The 20,322-nt window shown below is 57.1% G+C and overlaps 2 protein-coding genes across 4 annotated transcripts; both read right to left on the bottom strand.

Moving 5' to 3' along the window:
* Positions 1–119: 119 nt before the first annotated feature.
* On the bottom strand, positions 120–4,186 carry KCNK7 (potassium two pore domain channel subfamily K member 7). The gene is made up of 3 exons (XM_010957137.3): positions 2,603–4,186; positions 812–1,210; positions 120–571 (listed from the first exon to the last, which is right to left on the bottom strand). The coding sequence occupies exons 1-3, from the start codon at positions 3,177–3,179 to the stop codon at positions 366–368; spliced, it is 1,182 nt and encodes a 393-aa protein (XP_010955439.2). The 5' UTR covers positions 3,180–4,186; the 3' UTR covers positions 120–365.
* Positions 4,187–4,383: 197 nt separating this feature from the next.
* MAP3K11 (mitogen-activated protein kinase kinase kinase 11) lies at positions 4,384–20,187 on the bottom strand. Of its 3 annotated transcripts, none has more exons than XM_074371753.1 (10): positions 18,260–20,163; positions 13,694–13,874; positions 13,358–13,506; positions 13,074–13,249; positions 12,691–12,934; positions 12,075–12,188; positions 11,281–11,416; positions 11,106–11,197; positions 5,885–6,292; positions 4,384–5,239 (listed from the first exon to the last, which is right to left on the bottom strand). In XM_074371753.1, exons 1-10 carry the CDS (start codon positions 18,999–19,001, stop codon positions 4,902–4,904), a joined length of 2,580 nt encoding a protein of 859 aa, XP_074227854.1. In that variant the 5' UTR covers positions 19,002–20,163; the 3' UTR covers positions 4,384–4,901. The 3 variants fall into 3 exon arrangements, with proteins under 3 accessions (XP_074227854.1, XP_074227855.1, XP_074227856.1); XM_074371754.1 differs by having other exon boundaries at positions 4,384–5,215; positions 18,260–20,158; XM_074371755.1 differs by lacking the exon at positions 4,384–5,239 and adding an exon at positions 10,699–10,939 and having other exon boundaries at positions 6,165–6,292; positions 18,260–20,187.
* Positions 20,188–20,322: the final 135 nt, after the last annotated feature.

The raw sequence follows: 20,322 nt of genomic DNA, 5'->3' as shown, positions 1-20,322 counted from the left end.
ACCGGCACTTTCAATAGGCGGAAAGGGGTGGGGCCTTGGCCGATAAGGTCGTCTGCGATCCTAAGTGGGGCTGTGCGGCTTTGAGGTTTCTCAGCTGCCGGCGGAGACCGGACCAGAGGCCTGACCTTGGCCTTCAGAGGATGATGTGGTTTGGGTTGTTGATCGCTGTAGGGAGGTCTCATTTCCAAAGAAGAGCTGAAAACAGTCTGCAGTGTTGCCAATTTTATTTTTTATTAATACATTATTCTCTGAGGTCCTCACATCCACCCTCTCCCCTCCCACCTCCAGAGGCTTCCCCAGCCCCTCCCCCATGGCTTCCTCCTCAGGCTGCTCCACCTGAAAGGAGCTATATCATCTGACACCTGTCAGCAAGCTAGGGCCTGTTCTGGGGCTGCGGCTGAAGGTGGCAGGGTGCTCAGAGCCAGTTCATCCTGGCCTAAGATGCCATCTTGGTCCTCAGCGTTCAAAGGGCCACTGGATCCGAAGAACTTCACCATGGCGTGGACCTGGGGCAGCTCCGAAAATGTCTTCACGGCCAGCAGCATGGCCAGGAGCCCCAGGAGCAAGTAACCTGGCGGGGGAGTGGTTACTAGGGCAGCTCTCAGGGCTCTGGTAATGCAACCCACCAATCTCCCAGCACTCTACCCACCCTCAGTTTTCTTAACGTGAGGACTGCAGCTCCCACACCATGCCCTAGGGCAGGGTCCTTCCACCTGTGAGACTCAGCCTCCCCAGTGGCTTGTGGGAGTTGTAGTCCAGACTCCTCTTCCTGCCTCTCCTCCCCCACACTCTCCTTGGCAGCTGGACTCACCCAGAAGTGCGAACTGGCCAAGATGGTAAAGCACTGGATGCAGGCCATGGCCATGACCAGGAAGCAGTTCCCCTAGGCCGATGGTGCTGAGCGAGCCGAAGCAGAAGTAGATGGCCTCCAGCAGGTTGCAGTTACCCCGTAGACCCCACAGCACCAGTGCTGGCAGCAGCACAAAGGTACCAGCCACTAGCAGGCCCAGTCCAGTGGCCTGCAGCAACGCAGCCCTGCTCGGCGTCAGCTGCCAGCGGGTGGCTACCCAGGCACTAGGGCGGCTGAGCAGAGGCAGCAGGTAGTGGCGCAGTGCAGCCACAAGTGCTAGGGAGGCTGGCAGCCCCAGGGCCGCGTAGACCATGCAGAAGGCTTTTCCACCTGCTGATAGTGAGGCCATGTGGCCATAACCTGGAGAGGAGAGAGTTGGTGAGCACTGAGTCCTTGAGTGGGATGCCTGCCCTGCCAGGTGCCCACTTCCCACAGCCTAGCTCTGGCAGAAGGCTGCCCTCTGGTGGCTGAGATTGCCGGAACTGCTGAGGCCCATGGTCTCTGGCTCTGCTCTTCCTTCTCTAGGGATCTTGGGCAAGTCCCTTAACCTCTCTGGGCCACTCTTTTATTTTCCTGGAAAACGAAAAGATTAAAAGTGACAGTCCCCCCAGGCCTTTTGTACTGGGACAATTCTGAGAGCTGCTGTCCTGCCCCTGAGACAGCCTGGCTTTCTGAGAGATTCCTCAGCTCTGCCCTCGACTGATACTTCCAAATCCACCAGATGAGATGTTACCCACTCTTTCATTCCCGAAAGTGTATCGGTTCATCCTGTGTGCCAGATCTTGTGCTGGAATCTAAGTCCGCCCAGGCTCCGGTGGGGAGGCAGGCAGGAAAATCAGTCAAGACACCAGCATGAAAGACTGCCAAAGAGGCAGTGTGCTTGAGAGAGGGCATTCGAGCCTGGAAAAGCATATGCAAAGGCAGGAAGAGGAGCCTGGACTACAACTCCCACAAGCCATTGGGGGAGGCTGAGTCTCACAGGTGGCAGGGACCGGCATGCTGGGGAACAGGACTGGCTAGGCTAGAGTTGTAAACTCAAATGCCTAGAGGGGCAAGATGTGAGACAAAAGGGAGTGGTGGGGACCGGGGTGGGCTGGAGAGCATGTACTCGGCTCCAAATGGGCAAGCCCTGTTTGACTCTAACCGGTATGTTGGCTTGCAGGGATTCTGGCTCAGTGCAAATAAGTTTCCCAGTTTTTCCAAAAGATGGAAAATGGACTTTAATTTTTAAAATGTTTAGACACTTTGCAGGACAGAAAACCCCGGGGCTGTGGGTCCCATTGCTTTATTTCTCTGGGCCTTCACACATGCTGTTTCCTCTGCCAGGAATCCCTTCATGTCTCATCCCTGTTCCCCCCTGCCTTGGCTAAGATCTCATCATGCCTTTCCCCAGAAGCCTTCCCACACACTCCTCCCAAGTTGGTGGTCCTAATCTGTACTCCCTGGGTTCACTCCATTTCTCTCTGTCCAAGAATCAATCCCACAATACGTGTTCTCAGTCTTGTCACAGGCCCATGGGGCCTGGGTACCTCTCCTGGGACTCAAAGGGTAGCCTCTCAGCCCCACCCTTCCTGGCAGCTTAAGTTGAGGCACCAGTTGGGGTGTGTTGGTGTGGGGAGCCCCAGCCATGATATCAAGCCTAATAAGGTTCTGTCTAGCACTATGGGGCTAGGGGAAGGGCTGCAACCCCAGGGACCCCAGGTAGCAATGGCCTCAAGAGTCCCTTCCTGCCCGGCCGCATGGCGGCCTTACCCGTGGTAGTGAGGATGCTAGCAGTGAAGAGCAGGGCCGAGGGCAGATCCCAGTTCCTGGCCTCGGAGCCATTGCCCAGGCTGGAAACCCTGTAGGCCTGGGCTGCCAGGGCGGTGTCCAGCAGCTCGTCCAGTGCCCCCATGGGCAGGCAGGCCCCATACTCCGCCTGGAAACTGGCCAGCTCGGCCCTGAGTTTGGCCTGGAGCTGGAGTGCTGGAGGTCCCTCCAGGGCCTGGAACACTGCAGCCCCAAGCCCCAGAGCAAGCAGGTGGGCCACAACCAGTAGCCCATATCGGGCCCAGGGCCTTAGAGCCCCCATGGTATGCCGCCCTCTCAGCATCTGTCTGTCACAGGTGCCGACTGCTCCACCACAGGCACCTGGGAGGGGCCAGGCAGGGTGGGGCAGGGAGGAGGTGCCTAGGGAGGAGATGCCTGGGGCTGGGAGGAGGTGTGGGTGGCTGGGGAGGGAGGGAAGCCTGCGACACGAGCTGGGGTGAGTGGGACTGGAAGGGCAGGGAGGCAGTTCACGCTTGGAGATGAGCTGACTCACTCCTTCCAGTTTCTGGGGGCAAGACATTTGTTTTGCCCAACTTCTCAAAGCTGGGTGGTCAGCAGAGGCAGGCTGGAGGAAGGCAAGGCCCAGAGAAGTAACTTAGGCTCCAATCACACTGTAGTGGTTCATTCAAGGACGACCTCACTCAGTCACACAGACCCATTCGCCCACTCAGCAGGTGCCTAGATCCTGAGGACACCAGGAAAGAGAGCAGATGCAGGGTGACATTCCAGCTGGGGAGAAGAGGCCAGTCCAGGTGGGAAAGACCCTGAGTGGCGAGAGAAACAGGAGGTAAAGTGGGTTAGGATATAGGGCCTTGAGGACAAGTGTGGCTCAGGTGACCGGTTGTGGGGAAGGGTCTACTGCAGGCATCTGTAATGGAAGGGTGGCAGCCTGGACAGCAGAGTGGGAGAGGAATGGTGGGACTTGGGATGGGCCAGGTGGGGGCTGGGTGGTAAGGTAGGGAGTGGAGGACGCCCTGAGTGCCCTGCACAGATGATGCTCCCTCCATTCTGAGTCCTCCCTGAGAACCTTTGGTGCCCGGCCCTCCCGAGTCCCCACCCTGCTGAACACTGGAGACACAGAAGGTCTGGCTGCCATTGGAGTGTGCAGGGGAGGAGGAGAGGGAGACTGGACCATGACTCCCATAAAACCATGGAGGGGCTGAGTCCCAGGGCCTCTGCCCTAGGGCATGGTGTGGGAGGGGTAGTCTGCAGAACCCCGTGGCAGTAAGAGACGCGTGAGTGGAGCCAGATGTCAGGGTGGGTGACTCCTGTGTCCAGACCATGGGATAGAAACAAACCCAGGACACACCCTCTAGATGCCGCCCAGAGGGCTGTGGGGTCCTGAGTTCAGTGAGCTGTTGGGGGCAGAAGTGGCACTGGGAAGGTGTCCCAGGGGAGGTGATGTTGCAGCTGGGCCCTGAGGATAAGCAGGGACCACCAGCAACAGGAAGAATAAGGGCAAGTACAGTTGCTTGAAATGGTGGGAAGAGTCTGGCAAGGGTGGGAGAAGGTGAGAGAGGTCTGAGCACGTGGGTGCCAGTGGGGCTGAGAAGGGCCTTGAATGCCTGATGCTCAAGTGGACTTGGTCCCAGGAGAGGAGTGCGGCGCAAAGCATCCCAGCCTAGGCCCAGGCCAACTCCCATTGTGCTGGGGGTATGAGGTCACCAGGGACATGTGACAATCTGGATCCCCCAGTTACCTCTTCAAAAGGTGACAGGCTATGCTTGGGGAGACAGCTTGGGGAGTTTATTTGGCTTCATTGGATCCCAAGGCCAAGGCCCCAACCCTGGCCGGGGCAGCAGGAAGGCACCCAGAGAGCCCCGGCCCCAGATGACCCCCAGGGCAGGGGGGTCCAGACACTAAGCCCTGGGGCAGGGGTAGGACTTGGTCAAAAGTGCTGGTGACAGCTAAGGCCGGCCCCTCTCCCCGGCACCTCCCCTCCTCCCTGCACCACCCCTCGGGGCAATTCCCTGAGACAGGCTCTGGTCCTCCTAACCAGCTGGGTACAGTGTCAGGCCCCAATGGGGCGGGTAAGTCGGGGGACCCACACATTGCAGGTGTGTGTGGGGCAGGCCCCCCATCCAGTGTGAAGGCTTCCTGTGCAGTGTAGTGTTCCTGACCCCCAAAGGGGGCGGGGTCCCTGGGCGAAACCAAGACAGCTAGAGAGGCTTGTCCGGCTTTGATTCCAGTGTAGCAGTGGCTCCTCAAGAGCAGCTGGAGCGTGGGGAGCAGCCTGACCCACTCAGGGCCCTGCCTCTGGAGCCCATGGGGCCTGGGCACCCACGTCTTTGGTCTGCGCCCTGCAGTCCTGAGGGCCCCCGGGGAAGGGGTTGGCAGGTGGAGAGTCCCAGAAGGGGTCTGAGTCTGGGAATAAGGTCCAGGGTGCCCGGCGGGGTGCAGGCTGTGGTGAGGGCAGGGGTGAAGGCCGTGGCCCAGCTGACACGAAGCTCCAGGGGTCAATTCGGCTGCGAAGGGGTGAGGGCCGAGGTCGGCTGATGAGGCCCAGAGGTGGTGAGCGTGGGGTTCCCGGGGTGCCAGGAGCGGAGCGCGATATCCCTGGTGGGGGTGAGATAGTGTTTCCTGTGAAGGGTGGGGGAGGGGACCCAGGGTCAGGCTGTCACCATCTCCTGGGTGTCCCCCAGAGGCCCTGCCCTGCTCTGGGCTTCAGTTTCCTCATCTGCACAATGAGCTACTTGGCTCACAATTTCCACAGCTCTTTGTGCTCCATGGTGCTTCTGTTTATTGGGTAGCAGTTCACAGTAAGCAGGCCTCTGGAGCCGATGGGCCTGGGCCTGGATCCCAGCTCTGCCACTTGAGTGGGAGCCTCAAGGCCCTTGAGCTCTCTGTGCCTTACATTTCATCTAAAAAAATGGGTATAACCAGAGTAGCAGAGCACCTAGCTCACAGGGTTGTGATGATAATTAAATGAGGCCATCTCCGTGAAGCACTAGAAACAGGGCCTGGCACAAATAAGCAATCAGAGTTTGCTATCATCACTGTCATCATCATCATTACTACGATTATTTCACAGCTGGCCTGGCCCTCCCAGCCCCCACCCCACCCCGACCACTAGATGCCTGAACTGAGAACTGAGTTCCCAACACGCATCCTCAGCGTCCTGAGGGTGTGGTTTGGGGTCCAGCCGCAGCTGTGGCCCCAGCCTTACTGCCTTACAGGTCCCCACCAGCCCCTCCTCTCCGTGTCACCACGCAGTGGGCCACTCACCGCGCCTCTCCTCTTCGCGCCGCGGGCTCTTGGCTGACGGCTGGCCGGAGGGGACACCCAGCTCCAGCAGCAGGGGTGCTGGAGTGGGCCGGTCGGGGGTGTCGGGGCTCAGCGGGGAGGCCGGGGCGTCGGGCATCTTGGGGGAGAAGCGGATGAGCGGAGAAGGGGGCGGCTCTGAGAGGGACGGCGTGGGCAGCGGCGTGCGGGGCGTTGGCAGGGGCTCCCCGCGCTCGCGGCCCGAGCTCCCAGGGGGCTGCAGGTCGCGGCCCAGGCCCAACGAGGCGAGCAGAGCGGTGCCACGCAGCAGTGCGCGCTGGATCAGCTTGGGCGTTCCGGAGCCGCTGCCGCGCTCTGCCGGGCCAGGCCGCCGAGGCTCCTCGGGCTCTGGGCTCGGCCGCGGGGGGTTACCTGGTGACAGGTACACAAGTTAGGCCGAGTTCGGGCGGACCCCTCGGTGGCTTGGAATAAGGACTGCCTTCAGCTCCCCACCAGCGTCTTCCCTGACTCCACTGCTTCCACAGCCTAACTCCTCCCAGCCTCCCACCCCACTCCCCAATTCTGACCTTTCAGAAGTGGTGGGTGGGGAGAGGGGAGTGCAGTCTGAGGAACTAGTAGGAGCAAAGCCTGGTTTGCAGCCAGGCGCCCTGGAGCCGGGAGACGGAGAGGGTACTGGAGGGAAGGGGGGGGGGGTCCACCAGGAAGCAAGCTGAGGCCTGATCACAGCTGGCTTCAGTGAGTGGCCTCAGTGGCCAGCCAGGGATATCCGCAGGGGCCCAGGGTCAGGGCTGGGACCTGTGCCCTGTGTCTACCTCCTTCCTAGTTGGGCAGCCCTGGTCCTTCTGCTCACCTGCCTCTCCTCCAGGTCAATTCCAATGTACACAACAGCCCTGAGAGGCAAGCATCACTGTCCTCATTTCAGAAATGATGAAACTGAGGCTTGGGTAGGTCAGTTGTTTGTGTCAGGCCTGAGCTGAAGGATTTAGGGGGCATTATGGTCTGACCCTCATGCCCCAGGGGTTCCAAGCTCAGAGAGGTTAAGGGCTTAGCTAAATCTACACAGCCAATAAGGGGTGGAGATGGCTCCAGGTAGGGGAGATAGAGCCTTTGGTCTCCACCACTTCCCAACCAGACTCTGCCCTGGATTTCAGGACATCTCTGTCCTAACCTGTGGGCCTAGGGCTGGTCTGACTCCATTCTAGACCACCTGGGGTGGGTTTGGGGATCCCATCATTGAGGAGGTAGAGCAGTCTGTGATGGTCTCCCATAAACTCCAATATTATCAGGTTATCCTTAGCTCTAGAATCTGCCATGGCTCTCAGCCACCACTAGAAGAATGTCCAGGTTCCTTGTCTGGGCTTTCAAAGCCTCCGTATCTTCCTTGGGCCTACCTGGAGTGGGGCATTGGGCTGGGTGTCCAGAGGAAGAAATGCAAAGCTGGGAAATGTGAGCTTCTGCTGTGAACCAGGACTTTCCTAGGGGTCCCTGTTCTCATCCACAACCCTCCGCCCTGCCCCACCTCCCCGCACTACCTTCTAAAATGCAAATCTGCTAACCACAAGTCTCTGCTTAAACTCTCCCCACTGGCCCCCCCCCATCAATTTCCAGGCCCTTCATGAACTGGTTCCTGCCTGCCTTTCCTGCTTCACTCATTCATTCAACACACATCTGCTGGCCCATGTCTGGGGCTGCACTGGGCTTCGCAGACCCAGGGGAGGAGGCAGGCCTGGCCCTCACCTGCTGCTTCAGGCCTGTGACTCCCTGGCTCTCAATTCCCCCTCGTCTGAGTTCCAACCAGGTTTCCTCTTCCTTAGGTGCATAAACCCTAGTCCCTCTGCCCAGCACGCCTAGCACACCCAGCACGCCTCTCCCACCTTGGCTCTCAGTGATCCCTTATTTACCATTCAGGACCCAGCTGAGATGCCACGTCCCCTGTGAAGCTGTGATGTTGTAGTTTGTTAAAAAAAAAAAAGTGTGTGTATATATATATATATATATATGTATGTATTCGGTGTGTGTGTGTGTGTATATATATATATATGTATTCGGTCTTCATCTCATTCCGAGCACAGAACTCCCCAAACCTTTGGAATTTCCTAAGTGATAGACAGATAAAAGTGAAAGGAGTGACTTTTGCTGTTCATAATAAGCCTTTTTTAACCACATCTGAGTTCATATTAATGAGGTCACTTTCGGAAAGCTACTAAGGATGGGGTCTGGTTGTCAGGAGAATGAACTATGTGATTAGAGGGTTAGAATTTTCAGCCTATACCTACATTGGGGGGGGGGCGCTGGAGATTGAGTCCTATCACCAATGGCCAGGGATATAATCAATTAATCAAGTCCATGTAATGAAGCCTCCATAAAGCCCCCAGTCAAAGGGTTCAGAGAACTTTTGGGTTGGTGAACCTGTAGAGGTGCTGGGAATGTGTCATGCCTGGAGGGGGTATGGAAGCCCTGTCCCTCCCACATACCTTGGCTACCTATCTCTTCCACCTGGTTGTTCTTGATCTGTACTGTTTATAATAAACCAGTAATCTAGTAAGTAAACGGGCTCCTGCATTCTGTGTGCTGTTCTAGCAAACTATCAAACCTGAGGAGGAGGTCATGGGAACCTCCGATTTACAGCTGGTTGGTGAGGAGCGCAGGTGACAACCTGGACTTCCAACAGGGGTCTGAAGTGGGAGGAGCAGTCCTGTGGGCCTGAACCCTTAACCTGTGGGGTCTGACACTAATTTCAGGTAGACAGGGTCAGAATTGGATTGAATTTTAGGACATCAGCTGGTGACCCAGAATTGACTGGTGTGGGGAAAACCCTCACATATTTGGTGTCAGATGTAAAGTGAGTAGAATGTAGAGGAAAACAAGAGCTTTTTCCTTTTTCAGAAGCTTTGCCAGAATCCCCTGTAACCTGGGCAGTTCTTGTTCGTGTTATGCCTTGTCCAGACCTCATCCCAGCGCTTACTACTCTGCTGTACTTGTTTATTTATGAATCTGCCTCCTCCACCAGACTAGGCCCTCCCTGAGGTCAGGGCAGTGTTGATCTGTAAGACGCTGTGATGCCTGGCTCACAAAACGGTCAATACATATTTGATGGAAGAATCAATTCTTACAATCCTTGCAACAACCACATACGGTGATCGCCCTTTCCCCATTTTACTGGTGAAGAAACTAAGGTTCAACAGAATAGTGGAAAAACATGTTGAAAACAAGGAAGAAAAATGGGACAAAGTTAAGTAAAGATAGAGATCAGCACACAAACTAAGAATGGAAAGAAGTTCCTGAGGTTAATACCCTGGGAAACTAAGGTTCCTAGAAGTATGTGACTTGTCCAAGGTAACTCAGCAAGGATTTTAATTTGCCTCTAAGCTTCCTGGCAGTAGGAGTTGGCAACTCTGTTGTTAAGGAGAAAGCAGCATAACCATTCTTGACCCAGAAGTGAAGGTGAAATCGCTTCTGTGGGCCCTAATGAAGAGGATACAGCCACCTGGTATTTAGTGACTCCAGGGCAAGTCAGGGCAGTGACTTCATGCAGCAGTTGCTGTCACTGCAGGCCGACTGCACTCACCAATATGCAACTCACTGCAACCAGTTCTCCAGGGGCCAGAACATTTAGGCTGGGACAGGGGGTGGGAGATGGGGCTCCACAAGGTTGGGGCTAATGCCTGGGATAATCTCACAGGGTCTTCTTTGATTATTAGCAAGGCTTCTGATTCTGTGGGTGGTTGGGAGGTCAAGGTCATGCACTCTAGTGGGCACAAGGTGGTGATGGAGTGTGGGCTTGCAAGAGGGAAACAGTGCTCAGCCAGCAGCTGGGCTGGGACAGGTAAGGGGGCAAGCTGGAGAAGGATGGGGTCCAGGCGCTTGTTCCCTGCCCCTGGGAGCTCAGGGAGGGCAAAGGGACCTGCAGAACATGGTCAGGGAATGCTTCAATCTACATACCCAGGTTGACAGGACCTCAAGTTCTCCACGAACCCTTCTGGCAGGTGAATCTAAGCAGCCCCCCTGGCCTTCCAACTCTTAGTTCAGTCTCTGAAGCATAGCCAGCTTGGGGCAATGCAACTGCTGGAGAGGAAATGGTGTGGCAGATGGGGGTCCAGGGCCCTGCCTCTAGAGTCAGACCTGGGTTCAAATCCCTGTTCTGTTGTGTGCCCTACTCAAACCACTCAACCTCTCTGTGCCTCGGTTTCCTCCTCTATAAAATGGCAGATAGGAGAGACCCAATAAATGGTTGCTGTTGTTATTACTATGAAATGCAGCACAGGTAATGGTGGAGGTGATGTGCTGGGTGGGGTGAGACAAGTGAGTCTAACTTGTTTGCTGAATAGGACTCTGGTTTGCTAACAGCTGAGCCAGGTCCTACATTCCAGCTGTGAGAAGCAGGTGTAGCTGGGGGCTCTAAAGGAACCCACAAGCAAGGGAGGCTGCAACTTTCTAGCCCCTGCCAGTGCTGGGCAGTGCTGAGCTGAGCCATGCTCCCTCTGACACGGGAGCCCCACTTTCTGCCGACCCCGTTGCTTCCCAAGTAGTTTGTGTGTGAGAAGCCCTTTCTTCAGGTGAAAGCTTCTGGAGAAGCTCACTATCAGCCTGGGAGTCAAAGTCTCTCAGGGTTCAAATCCTTAGCTGGGGGCTTTAGGTAGATTACTTTGCCTCTCAGAGCCTCAGTTTTCCCATCTCTCAAATAGGGATAATAATCTCTTACAGGGTTGTTGCTTGGATGGCATGCCTGGCACACAGTAAGTGCTGTTACCATCACGGAGAACAGAAAAGCCCAGAACTGCCCCAGGTGCAGTGAGAGTGGGCCCTGGATCCCCTACCTGTTCAGCTTTCTTATCCTCTTCTCCATCTCCAGGGTCTCCAGAAGGGACTCAGAAGCACAGTGTGGCAGACACTTGTCTGGCTCCACCCTACACAGGCAGTTTCCTTCCCCTCTCTGGGCCCAGCCTCCTTGGATCCCAAATGGGGGGTACTGATTCTCATCTTCCTTTCCTCCCCAGAGCTTGCGGAGGGCACGACAGCTGCCACAGGGCCAGGAAAGAGCTCTCCTGCTGGCCAGCCCTGAACAAGGAGACCAGACTCTGGGCCCCCTGAGGCTTCGGCTGTATCCAGCTCAGTTGTAGGCTTATAGAAATAGCCTGCCTTGCCTGCTGGCTTCTGGTAGCTTCCCCATAGTACCCACAGGAGTGCATCAACTGTCTGGTGGGCGGGAGACAAGGCCACTCACCATTGAGCATTGGGGGTGTGGAAGGAGATCCTAAGGGGGATGAGTCATCTGAATCCAGGTACCACGTGGCTTCATCCATGCGGGACCTTCTCCTGGTAAAGAGATGGGAGGGGAGTTGTGCTTCGTGAATCTGAGGACAGTTGGGAGGCAGACGATCTGGGTGGGTGGCACTCACCTCCCATTCTGGGCTTCCCCAGGCTTCGGGGAACTGGGACCCCAGGCCCAGCATGCTCGCCGCTCTCCATTGCTAGAGTCCTCCAGACGTCGTGGGGACTGTCGGCCCCATGCCTGGCCTGGTTCTGCAGGCTCCACTGTGGCAGGGAGAACCGATGGAGTCTGAGCTGAGGTCAAAAACCCTGACTTTTGTCCTCCCATCATGAGAGTCAGACTCCAGGGGCAACTTCTTAGACAATGGAGGGGGTCAGACCAGGCCCCATACCATTCCCAGAGTGATCTTTGGGCCACAGAGAATCTGAACAGAACTGGGGAAGGGTAGGAGGGTGTGGGTCCTGTGACTGGCAGTGGGTGGGGCATCTCACCTAGTCCTTCTGCTGGCATTTGCTACTTAGTACTGCAGCAAACTGCCTGGGCTTGAATTCTGACTCTGCCACTTACCAGTTGTGCAGTGTTAGGCAGTTACTTTTTTCACTTTTCTCATCAGTAAAACTTAGATAATAACAAGGATATCTACCTCACAGGATTATGGGGCGGAATTAAGTTAATATTAGCAAAGCATTTAGGAAAATGAGTGATACATAGTGTCATACAACTGTTAGATTGAAAAAAATTATAAAATGAATGCTGCTTGGGGAATTCAGAGGTACCAGTTTAGATGGACAGAGAGGGAATCCCAGGAGTGGGGAGGAAGAGGAGGAGACAGAGAATAGTAGCCCCCTCCAAAGATAAGGTTGGAAAAAAAGGATAAGTGCTGGGGGAAGGGCATAGGCAAGGAAAGGCAAAGTGTCTTACACTGGATGGCCCGGAACCGGGGGAAGGTGGGCGAGTCCCCAGCCCCGACCTCGAAGACGTTTCTCCTCCTGTCCAGGCCGGGCGAGGCCTGCACGGTGATGCGGTGTTTGAAGTCTGGGGTTAGGAGGGGAAGTAGGGTGCAGATTTGTGGTGAAGGAAAGACAGGATCCCAACACGCAGGGGCCCTCGGCTGGCTCCCAGGCCACACAGGCAGAGGAGGGACCGGGCTGGCAAGGTAGTTGGGTGACTGGGGCCGGCCTCACTGCCTTCCGGACCCGACTCTCGGTGAGGAAAGCAGACTTCCACTCGGAGAAGAGCTGCCAAGTCGGAGATTCCCGGGAAGCGGCCCACCCCGCCCCCTCGGCCTTCCCAGAACTTTCACGAGCCCCGCCCCTTACCGGCCGCAGCCACTCCCAGGCCGATATGCAAATATTCCAGCCAGAACCCACCCACCGGCAAAAAATATACTCCTGGTCCCGCCCCTTCCAGCCTCAGCTCACACCCATCAACACTCTAGACCAATCGCCGTGTGGCCAACACACACACGCACGCCTGACCCCACCCCTCCGCCCACTAAGCCAATGGCGGGACGGCGTGCTGGGGGCCCGCCTCTTACCCAGCGGCATGCTGATACGCTCGCCCCCGTCGCGCGCGCGGAGTTTGCTGCGTTTGAAGGTGCCGCGGCGGCGGCGAACGTGCGGCCGCTCGCGGTCAACCTGCTGCAACAGCAGAGTCAACTCGCGCTCGAACACCTCCAGCTCCCACTGAGCCAGCAGGTGCTCGCGCCGCCGCAGCTGCTCCGCCTGTGACCGCTGCTCACGCGCCGCGCGGGTCAGCTCCTCCTCGCGGCTCAGTAGTTCCTGTGCCCGGAAGAGAGAAGGCAGTAGGGTCAGCCTGGTACGGCCCCTGTCGCTCACCCCGAACCTCTGCCCCCTAGAAACCAGGGAGAAATTCCTTCCCGGCGTCTCTTTCCAACCCTGCGACCCCGATTCCTCCCACCTTTTCCTTGGCCCGCAGCTCGTCGAAGAGGCCTTGGATCTCGCGCTTCCAGCCTTCCTGCATGGAATGGAAGGAGTCCCGCGGCATTTCCCGCAGAACTTGCGCCTCTAGCGCCTCCAACTGCTGAAGAATGGAGGCGAAGTCGGGCCTGCGGTGGGGGTCCTGCGCCCAGCAGTCTGGGGATACGGAGTGGAGAGGGGGAGCAGAATAAGTAGGGGATCTGTGACTGGATGTGTCCTGGGCCAAGGAACTCTGCCCCTCACCCTCTTGCCTTAGCCCCTTACCGGCCATGAGCTGTGCGAAGGGCTCTGGGCAGGTGGATGGGATGGGCAGTGTGAGCTTGTTAACGGCCACTCCATAGGCTACAGCAAGGCAGTCGATGCCCCGGTAGGGCACTTCCCCAGTCAGCAATTCCCACAGCAGCACCCCAAAGCTGTGGGTGAGACAAAGGGTCTGTGTCCCCTCCTCTACTTATTCATTGCCATTTCACCCCAAAGCAACCAACAGCTAAGTAATTTGTGCCCTCCCCCAGGCTCTGCTTGCCTGCCCAGCCCTAGATTTTGACAGCCGCCTCTGCCCTCTGCAGCCCCATATCTGTGCAGCCTCTACCCAGGCCGCACCTCCAGACATCGCTGCCCTTAGAGAAGGTGGAGGCCTTGATAACCTCGGGAGCCATCCAGGCATAGGTGCCTGCAGCACTCATTTGCGTGGTTTTGTGCCACTCGCGGGCTAGGCCGAAGTCAGTAATCTTCAGGGTCTTGTGCTCCATGTCATCACCTTCAATGGGCTGCAGCAGCAGAACTGGGGAAGAGAAGAGACAGGACTGTGGTGCTCCAGGCTCAGGTGGTAGGGTCAAGGGAGGAGTTGGGAGCGAACTATCTTCTGACAGACATCCTGGCTGGGTACCAGGGGCACTAAGGTGAACTGTCTTAGGTCTTGCCCTGGAGGGCTCAGAGCTGGGGATTGGGTAGAATCAGACAATAATAACAATAATGGGAAAAACTTACCAAGGGGCTACTAGAAGCCAGGTATTTTACACTCAGCGCTAGTGCGCGCGCACACACATCTATGAGGCAGACATCATTGTTCTCATTTTGCAGAAGAGGAAACTGAGCAAGGATGACTTAAGCAAGGTCATATGCAAATAAAGCAGATACCACAACCTGATCTGTGTGGTTCCAAAGCCAGTGCTCTAACTTTCCCCTCGTACTGCATTGAATAGAAATGGGCAATCTGGCAGCCTCTCAGCATTTGTGGCTTTGATTCCAAGAGAAACTTGTGTCTTATCATTTTCCTGAGGCAGAAGTGTGAATCAGAACTTCCCTCGGGGTATGTAGCAGGAGGGAATCCCTTGGTGAGAAGGAAGCCCAGCAGGCACTATAGGCCCCTGATGCCCATGTCCCACTGTGGCCAGCACAGCCACTCCTAGGGGAGAGGAAGGCTGAAAGACACTACTGATGCAGCTGCACAAGAAGAGAAAGGGAGAGGTCTAAGATGGTGGTTCTTGGCCAGAAAGGACTTCGGGACAAATGTAGGAGTGGATGGGCTTGGCAAGGGCACACGACTTTGTCCCAAATGGGCCACCATACCCTGTACAGAGAAGAGAAGCAGCAACTTGCAGATCTCTCACAAGGACAAGCATGGCTCAAATGAGAAGTTTTAGAGGAATAGAAAGAGGGCAAAGTCACAGAATCTTCAAGGGTCTGAAGGAGCCTCTCTACTTTTCTGGTTCTAGCCAACTGCATTGTAGAGAAGTGACATCCAAGCCAACTACATTTTTGAACATGTGTCATTTCAAGGCACACCTCTCAGGAATCCTGCCCAGGGTGACAGCACCATAATGGGGGCAGCACAGAGTAGTGGGGGTGGGGCAGAGGAGACTGGCACCTAACATAGCCTGGTGAGTCAGGGAAGACTTCTCAGAGGAGGTGGCAGAACCAGGGTACTTGCTTTTCTAGGCCTAAAGCCACAACTCCTGATCCTGCTGCTGGCCAGACTCTCAGGGCCTCATGGGGGCATCAGGCACTCCTGCGCAACCCCTCCCTGCAGTCCTAGGCTCCCAGGGCCTCTGGCTGCTTGTGCTGTTCAGGCCTCCCCACCCTTAGCCTTTTCAATGCTGGTGTTCCTCAGAGCCTAGCCTCCCCTCAACCTCGTGCCACTGTCCCCAGGCTGTCTTGGCCTCTCCCAGGTGCCAGCTGCCCCCTCCTTGCTGGCATCTCCCACATTTGGAGCTCTAGGCCAGAAGTCGATCCAGCTACCCAGCAGCTGCCCTCCCTGATGTCTACACGCCCTCAACAACCACCTTCATCCTCCCACCATGCCCAGCAAATCTTCCTGCAATTTCTCCAAATTCAAAGAATGGTCCTGCAATCTATCCTCTCCTCTGAGCCAGACGGGGGAGTCCTGAACAGTCAGTAAAGCCAAGGATGACGACAAAACCCACCTCAGAGGGTTGTCATGAGTATTAAACAAGATCTGGCTTTTTAAAGCCTTACACAGACTCACATCCAACATGAGTATACTAAATGCTGGCTGTCCTCAAGATTCTGTGGCTAATGTCTCTCACGTCGACTCTCTCCTTTCCATCCTCTATCACAACTTACTCCCAGCTTCAGGACAGCCTCTGACCTGGCTGCTGGAGACTCAGAACCAGACCATTTAGTAAACCCTGTGAAAGTTCATTCCAAAGAACTGCAGCTGGGTGGGACCGGTGGCTGGAGAGGGACCAGGCAAAGGGGTCTGTGTGCTGCGGTTGGGGAGGGACTCCTGCCTCCGCTGGTGCCAGGACCCAACCATCCTCTTGAAGACCAACCTCTGCTGCTTCCTGGCTGGGTCTCTAGCCGCTTGTGGTACTGGTGAAGCGCTTTCTGCACCAGTATCTCAAGCTGAGAGGCCAGCCTCCCTTTTTCAGTCAGGTAATCTGAAGCCCAGAGAAGGGCAGCAACCCACTCAAAGTCTCAGGCTTTCTTTGTACTGGTGGCCTTTCTGCCACTTTCAGCCCTCAGCTTGACCTGACACCAGTGAAGCCTCCTCCTCACCTCCACATCCCCTGCTTTCCTCCAAGTGCCTGGAATTTGTCCCAACCCTATTTGCTCTTCTGGTTCTGATGTGATGGGGCGGTCGGGGTTGCCTGGAGAAGGGGCTAGAGATCCCCCTCCCAGCATCCCCTTAGGGCTCTCTGGTCTCTGAAAGGGACCTAGCCCCCAGCCCCCTCACTGGGCTGCCTCTGGAGAGCTCGGGAGTGGCCTAGGCAGCTCATACCTCTTCCGCTTTCCTCCCATGGTCCCTACTTCTCCTTTCTGGGAGGCCTGGCCCAGGTCTTCAACTGGGGGGGTCCTTTGGGGGAGACTTGGGGGAGGTCAGGCCCAGGCCGGGCTGGCTAGTCAGTCCTGTGACTCGTGGGCCTGGAGAATTCCCCCTCCTCTCCCCGCCAGGCTTCCTCACAAGGCCCCCATTGTCCAGGAAAATCACGCCATTGTTTCCTGCTCACACTCCCCCCATCCCAGGGACTCCCCCCTCAATCCCGCAGACAGCACCCCGGGCCTAGGACTCGGGTCTGTGAGGTGGGAGGCCAGGCTCAGGGAGGCTGAAGGCACCCTGCCTGCCATTCACCACAACCCAGACTTTGGGAGGGAAGCAGGGAACTGGGAGGGAGTGGGGGGTGCAATCCCGGCTCCTTCCTCTCCCACAACCCCCCCCCCCCCAGCTCTTTCCTCCCCTGCAGGCAGCTGGGCTGGAGAGAGAGCAGAGGCTGGAGCAGGGGCAGGAAGCCAGCTCAGGGGCAGCAGGAAACGCAGGAAGCGGTGGGGAGGGTGGGGAGCAAGGGCCGGGGCTATTGTTCCATTTTTTCTGGAAAGAAAACTGGAGGAAAAACAGAAGATGGGAGTCCCCTCCCCCCAGGCCTTCGGGGAATCCCCCTCAGGCTGGGGCAGGGAGTGGGGGGTCCCTAGATGGCCAGGGCCCAGGAATAAGGCTGAGGTGGCAACTGTGACCTACAATGGATGAGAGGAGTAGGTGGTATGGCTGGCAGGCCTCCCCAGGCCCCTCTGGCCCTGGCAAGGACTTGGATATCACTGGGCCTGGTGTTCTGCTCCCCCACGTCCCTTATCCATGGTCAACCCAGGCCAGGAGGCTCGAAATAGCCATGCTCACCCCTCCAAGAGCCACACATGCCTCTCCAGTGACCCCACTGGCCCTTCCTGCAATTCCTTTTGCTCTACAGCCTGCGCCTTGGGCCCCAGCAGGGCCAGCCCATGTCCCCACTACTGTGCTGGGTCTGCCTCTTTGCCTTTGCTCTTTCAGGCCCTGTTGGGACATCCAACTAGGTGTCTCTCTGAACATTCTTTGCTTTTCGCCTGGTGTGAAGCTTGCCTGCTTCAGGAAGCCCTCTGAACCTGTCGCTTGCTTGTCGTGAACCCATGCTGGGTAGTGTGGGACCTGAAATGGCTGGAGATGGAGTGCCTCACTGCTCGAGTCTCCCTTAGCCCTGCCACGCCCACCCCAAGTGCTGATTCTAGAAGCCCTCTTAGTGATCCAGCCTTCACATGTCCACACCCACGGCTGAGAACCCACTGAGCGCCAGGCATCAAGGACGCCCAGTCAGTTAAGCCACTTTACCCTCCCAGTCACTCCCTTTTTACTGAGTCTGAGATTGAGGTTGAGTTGAAATAACCAACTAGAGATCATGCAGCCAGGGGGAGGGGTGGGGCCAGAAGTCCATCCCCGGCCCCAGCCTTGACCATCACAGGGGGCTTTCCCCTTTGAGATCTCTGTTCTGGAGGAGCCGCCCAGCATAAGCGGAGGGGAGAGGAGGCACCAACAGATCAAGTGTGATCTTCAGGGGAGTTCCCTGACAATGAGTGCCAGCATCTAGCACTCTTGAAATGGTGGCCAAGGTTAGGCAGATTGCTTATGGTCTACCTGAGAGATTCCAATTTTTTAAGTAGGTAGCTACAAGCTGGGGTCAAGGACTCCTTCTGGGGTCACAGCATGAAGAACTCTGTAGGGTGCCTGATACTCCTGCTTTGGGGCTAGTGTGAGCCCATGGGCACCCCTGGTCAACTAGGACTTGCTTAGGGCAGGAGCTCCTGCCTCTATTAAATTCCCAGGTAGGCTCAGGCGAGAGTTGGCAGTAGGTGTATGCTTGGGCCATGCCACCTTCCAACCCCATGCTCCCCAAAACTCACTGTTGTTGGACTTGAGGTCTCGGTGGATGACAGGGACCAGGGCCTCGCAGTGCAGGTAGTGCATCCCACGGGCAATTTGCACAGCCCAGTTGACGAGCACGTGGGGGGGCACACGCCGCCCAGCCAGGGCACGGCTGAGGGGTCCACCAGCAGCGTACTCCATCACCAGGCACAAGTTGGGCTCCTCCAGGCACACGGCCTTGAGGGCAATGATGTTGGGGTGTGCCAGCATGGCAAAAAGCCGGGCCTCCTGTCGCACGCTCTCAGCTGTCACACTGATGTCCTCATCGGGGTCCTGGCGAGCTGCCTTCACAGCCACCAGCTCACCTCGCCAGCTACCTCGGTAGACCTTGCCAAAGCCACCAATGCCAATTACCTCCTCCAGCCGCAGCTCCTGGAAGCTGGCCATCTCACAGGGGGGTGGACCACCGCCCCGAGACACATAGTTGGATGGAAAGATGCCCACCTGGCCACCCACCTGGCCCGCCCACCAGCCCTCATCGCCTGAGATAGCTGCATCCCGGGACAGCACCTCCACACGGTCGCCCTTCCGCAGGGCCAGCTCGTCCTGCCCACTGGGCTCATAGTCGAACAGGGCTGTCCACACAGGGTTGGCATAAGCTGCTGCCTTCGGGGACCCCTCTGGCCAACCTCCACCGCCGCTGCCCCCGCTGCCCCCGCTGCCACCGCTGTTCCATGACCCCAGCGGGCTCTTGAGGAAGAGGTTCTTCAAGGGTTCCATGGCTGGGAGCTGGTGCTGGGGGGTGTGGGGACCTTCCCTAGGTGCCCCTGACTGCCGAGGCCCTAGTCCCGGAACCTGGGCATCCGGGCCCTGGCCCTTAGCCCCAGACCCACGCCTCTGGGGAGCCAGGAGTGTTGCCTCCCGGCCCCCCGCATCTCGGGCTTCCAGAGGAGGGCGACCTAGGGCAGTGTGGTCAGGCTCGGGGGGAGGGCCCCCGGGGCCTCCGGCGTCTCACCATGGCCAGCACAGAGGGGCCCGGGCGTCCCTCAGTCCGGAGCAGTCCTGGGACCCTGGCTCCACCACCCACCAAGTGTAAGGTGGGACCAGCAAGGGGCAGCGCCTAGACTTCGGTTGGGTCTCTGCGCAGGGGGTGGCTGGAGTGTTAGGTGGAGCTGCCTCTTCCCGGCTCGGCTCTCTCGACCCAATGGCTCCAACCCCACTCCCTTCTTCCTCCTCCCTTTGTACTTTGGCCCCGGGGGCGGGAGGCAGAGGTGGAGGGTGGAGTTTCACTTTTTTCCGCTGTTCTCCCTCCTGCAGGAAACAGCATCAGATGACGCGGGCGGGTAGCACCGCTCCCCTCCCAGAGGCTGCGGGGCGACTGAACCAGGGAGTTCCTGGGTAGGCCGGCAAAGAGAGGCAAAAGGAGGGGAAAGGTAGCCCCGACCCCCATAACAGCAGGTTTGGGATCGAGGTTGGTTTCTGCTAAGGACTGGCCATCACCGCAGTCTACAACTGCATCAGCCAAATTGGGGCAAAGAATCTGGCTTGGAAGAGGGGTAAACCGGAGGGACAAACTTGTCTTGGCTCCGAAGTTGCAGGGCTGTGTGACCCATCCTCCCTGTGCCTCATTCTCTTCATATCTGAAACGTGTCAGAAGCTCAGCCTCGCAGAGCCAGTGGGATGGGGGTGGGTAAGATTGCTGGAGGACGGAATTGGCTGCACCTCTAACACTTGGAACGGATTGTCTAAGGTTCTCCTCTTCCCCTCACCTGGGAAACAATCCACTTATTCATACCTCTTCCCCATGAGGGGGCGGAAACCTGAGATTGTCGTCTTGAAATTCGGCCAATGATTGGATTCAGAATAGCTAAATCGCCCTTGCAACCGCTGGATTGACAATTGCCTTCAGCCCGTCACTTTAAGAAGAACGACGCTATCCTATTTCGACTAGTCCTGCCTGTTCTGGAGGGTCGCTCTCCACAATTTGTCTGAGCTCTGACCCGGAAGTAGAGGCAGGTCGTGACGTTTGAGGTCTCGCACTAAAGAGGGCGTGCTCCCGTAGCGCAGAACTGTAGCTTTAACCCAGGGGAGTCCACGCCTC

The sequence above is a fragment of the Camelus bactrianus genome, chromosome 10, assembly GCF_048773025.1.
Source record: "Camelus bactrianus isolate YW-2024 breed Bactrian camel chromosome 10, ASM4877302v1, whole genome shotgun sequence".
Lineage (NCBI taxonomy): Eukaryota > Metazoa > Chordata > Mammalia > Artiodactyla > Camelidae > Camelus > Camelus bactrianus.
This window is presented reverse-complemented; position numbering and strand designations above follow the sequence as displayed.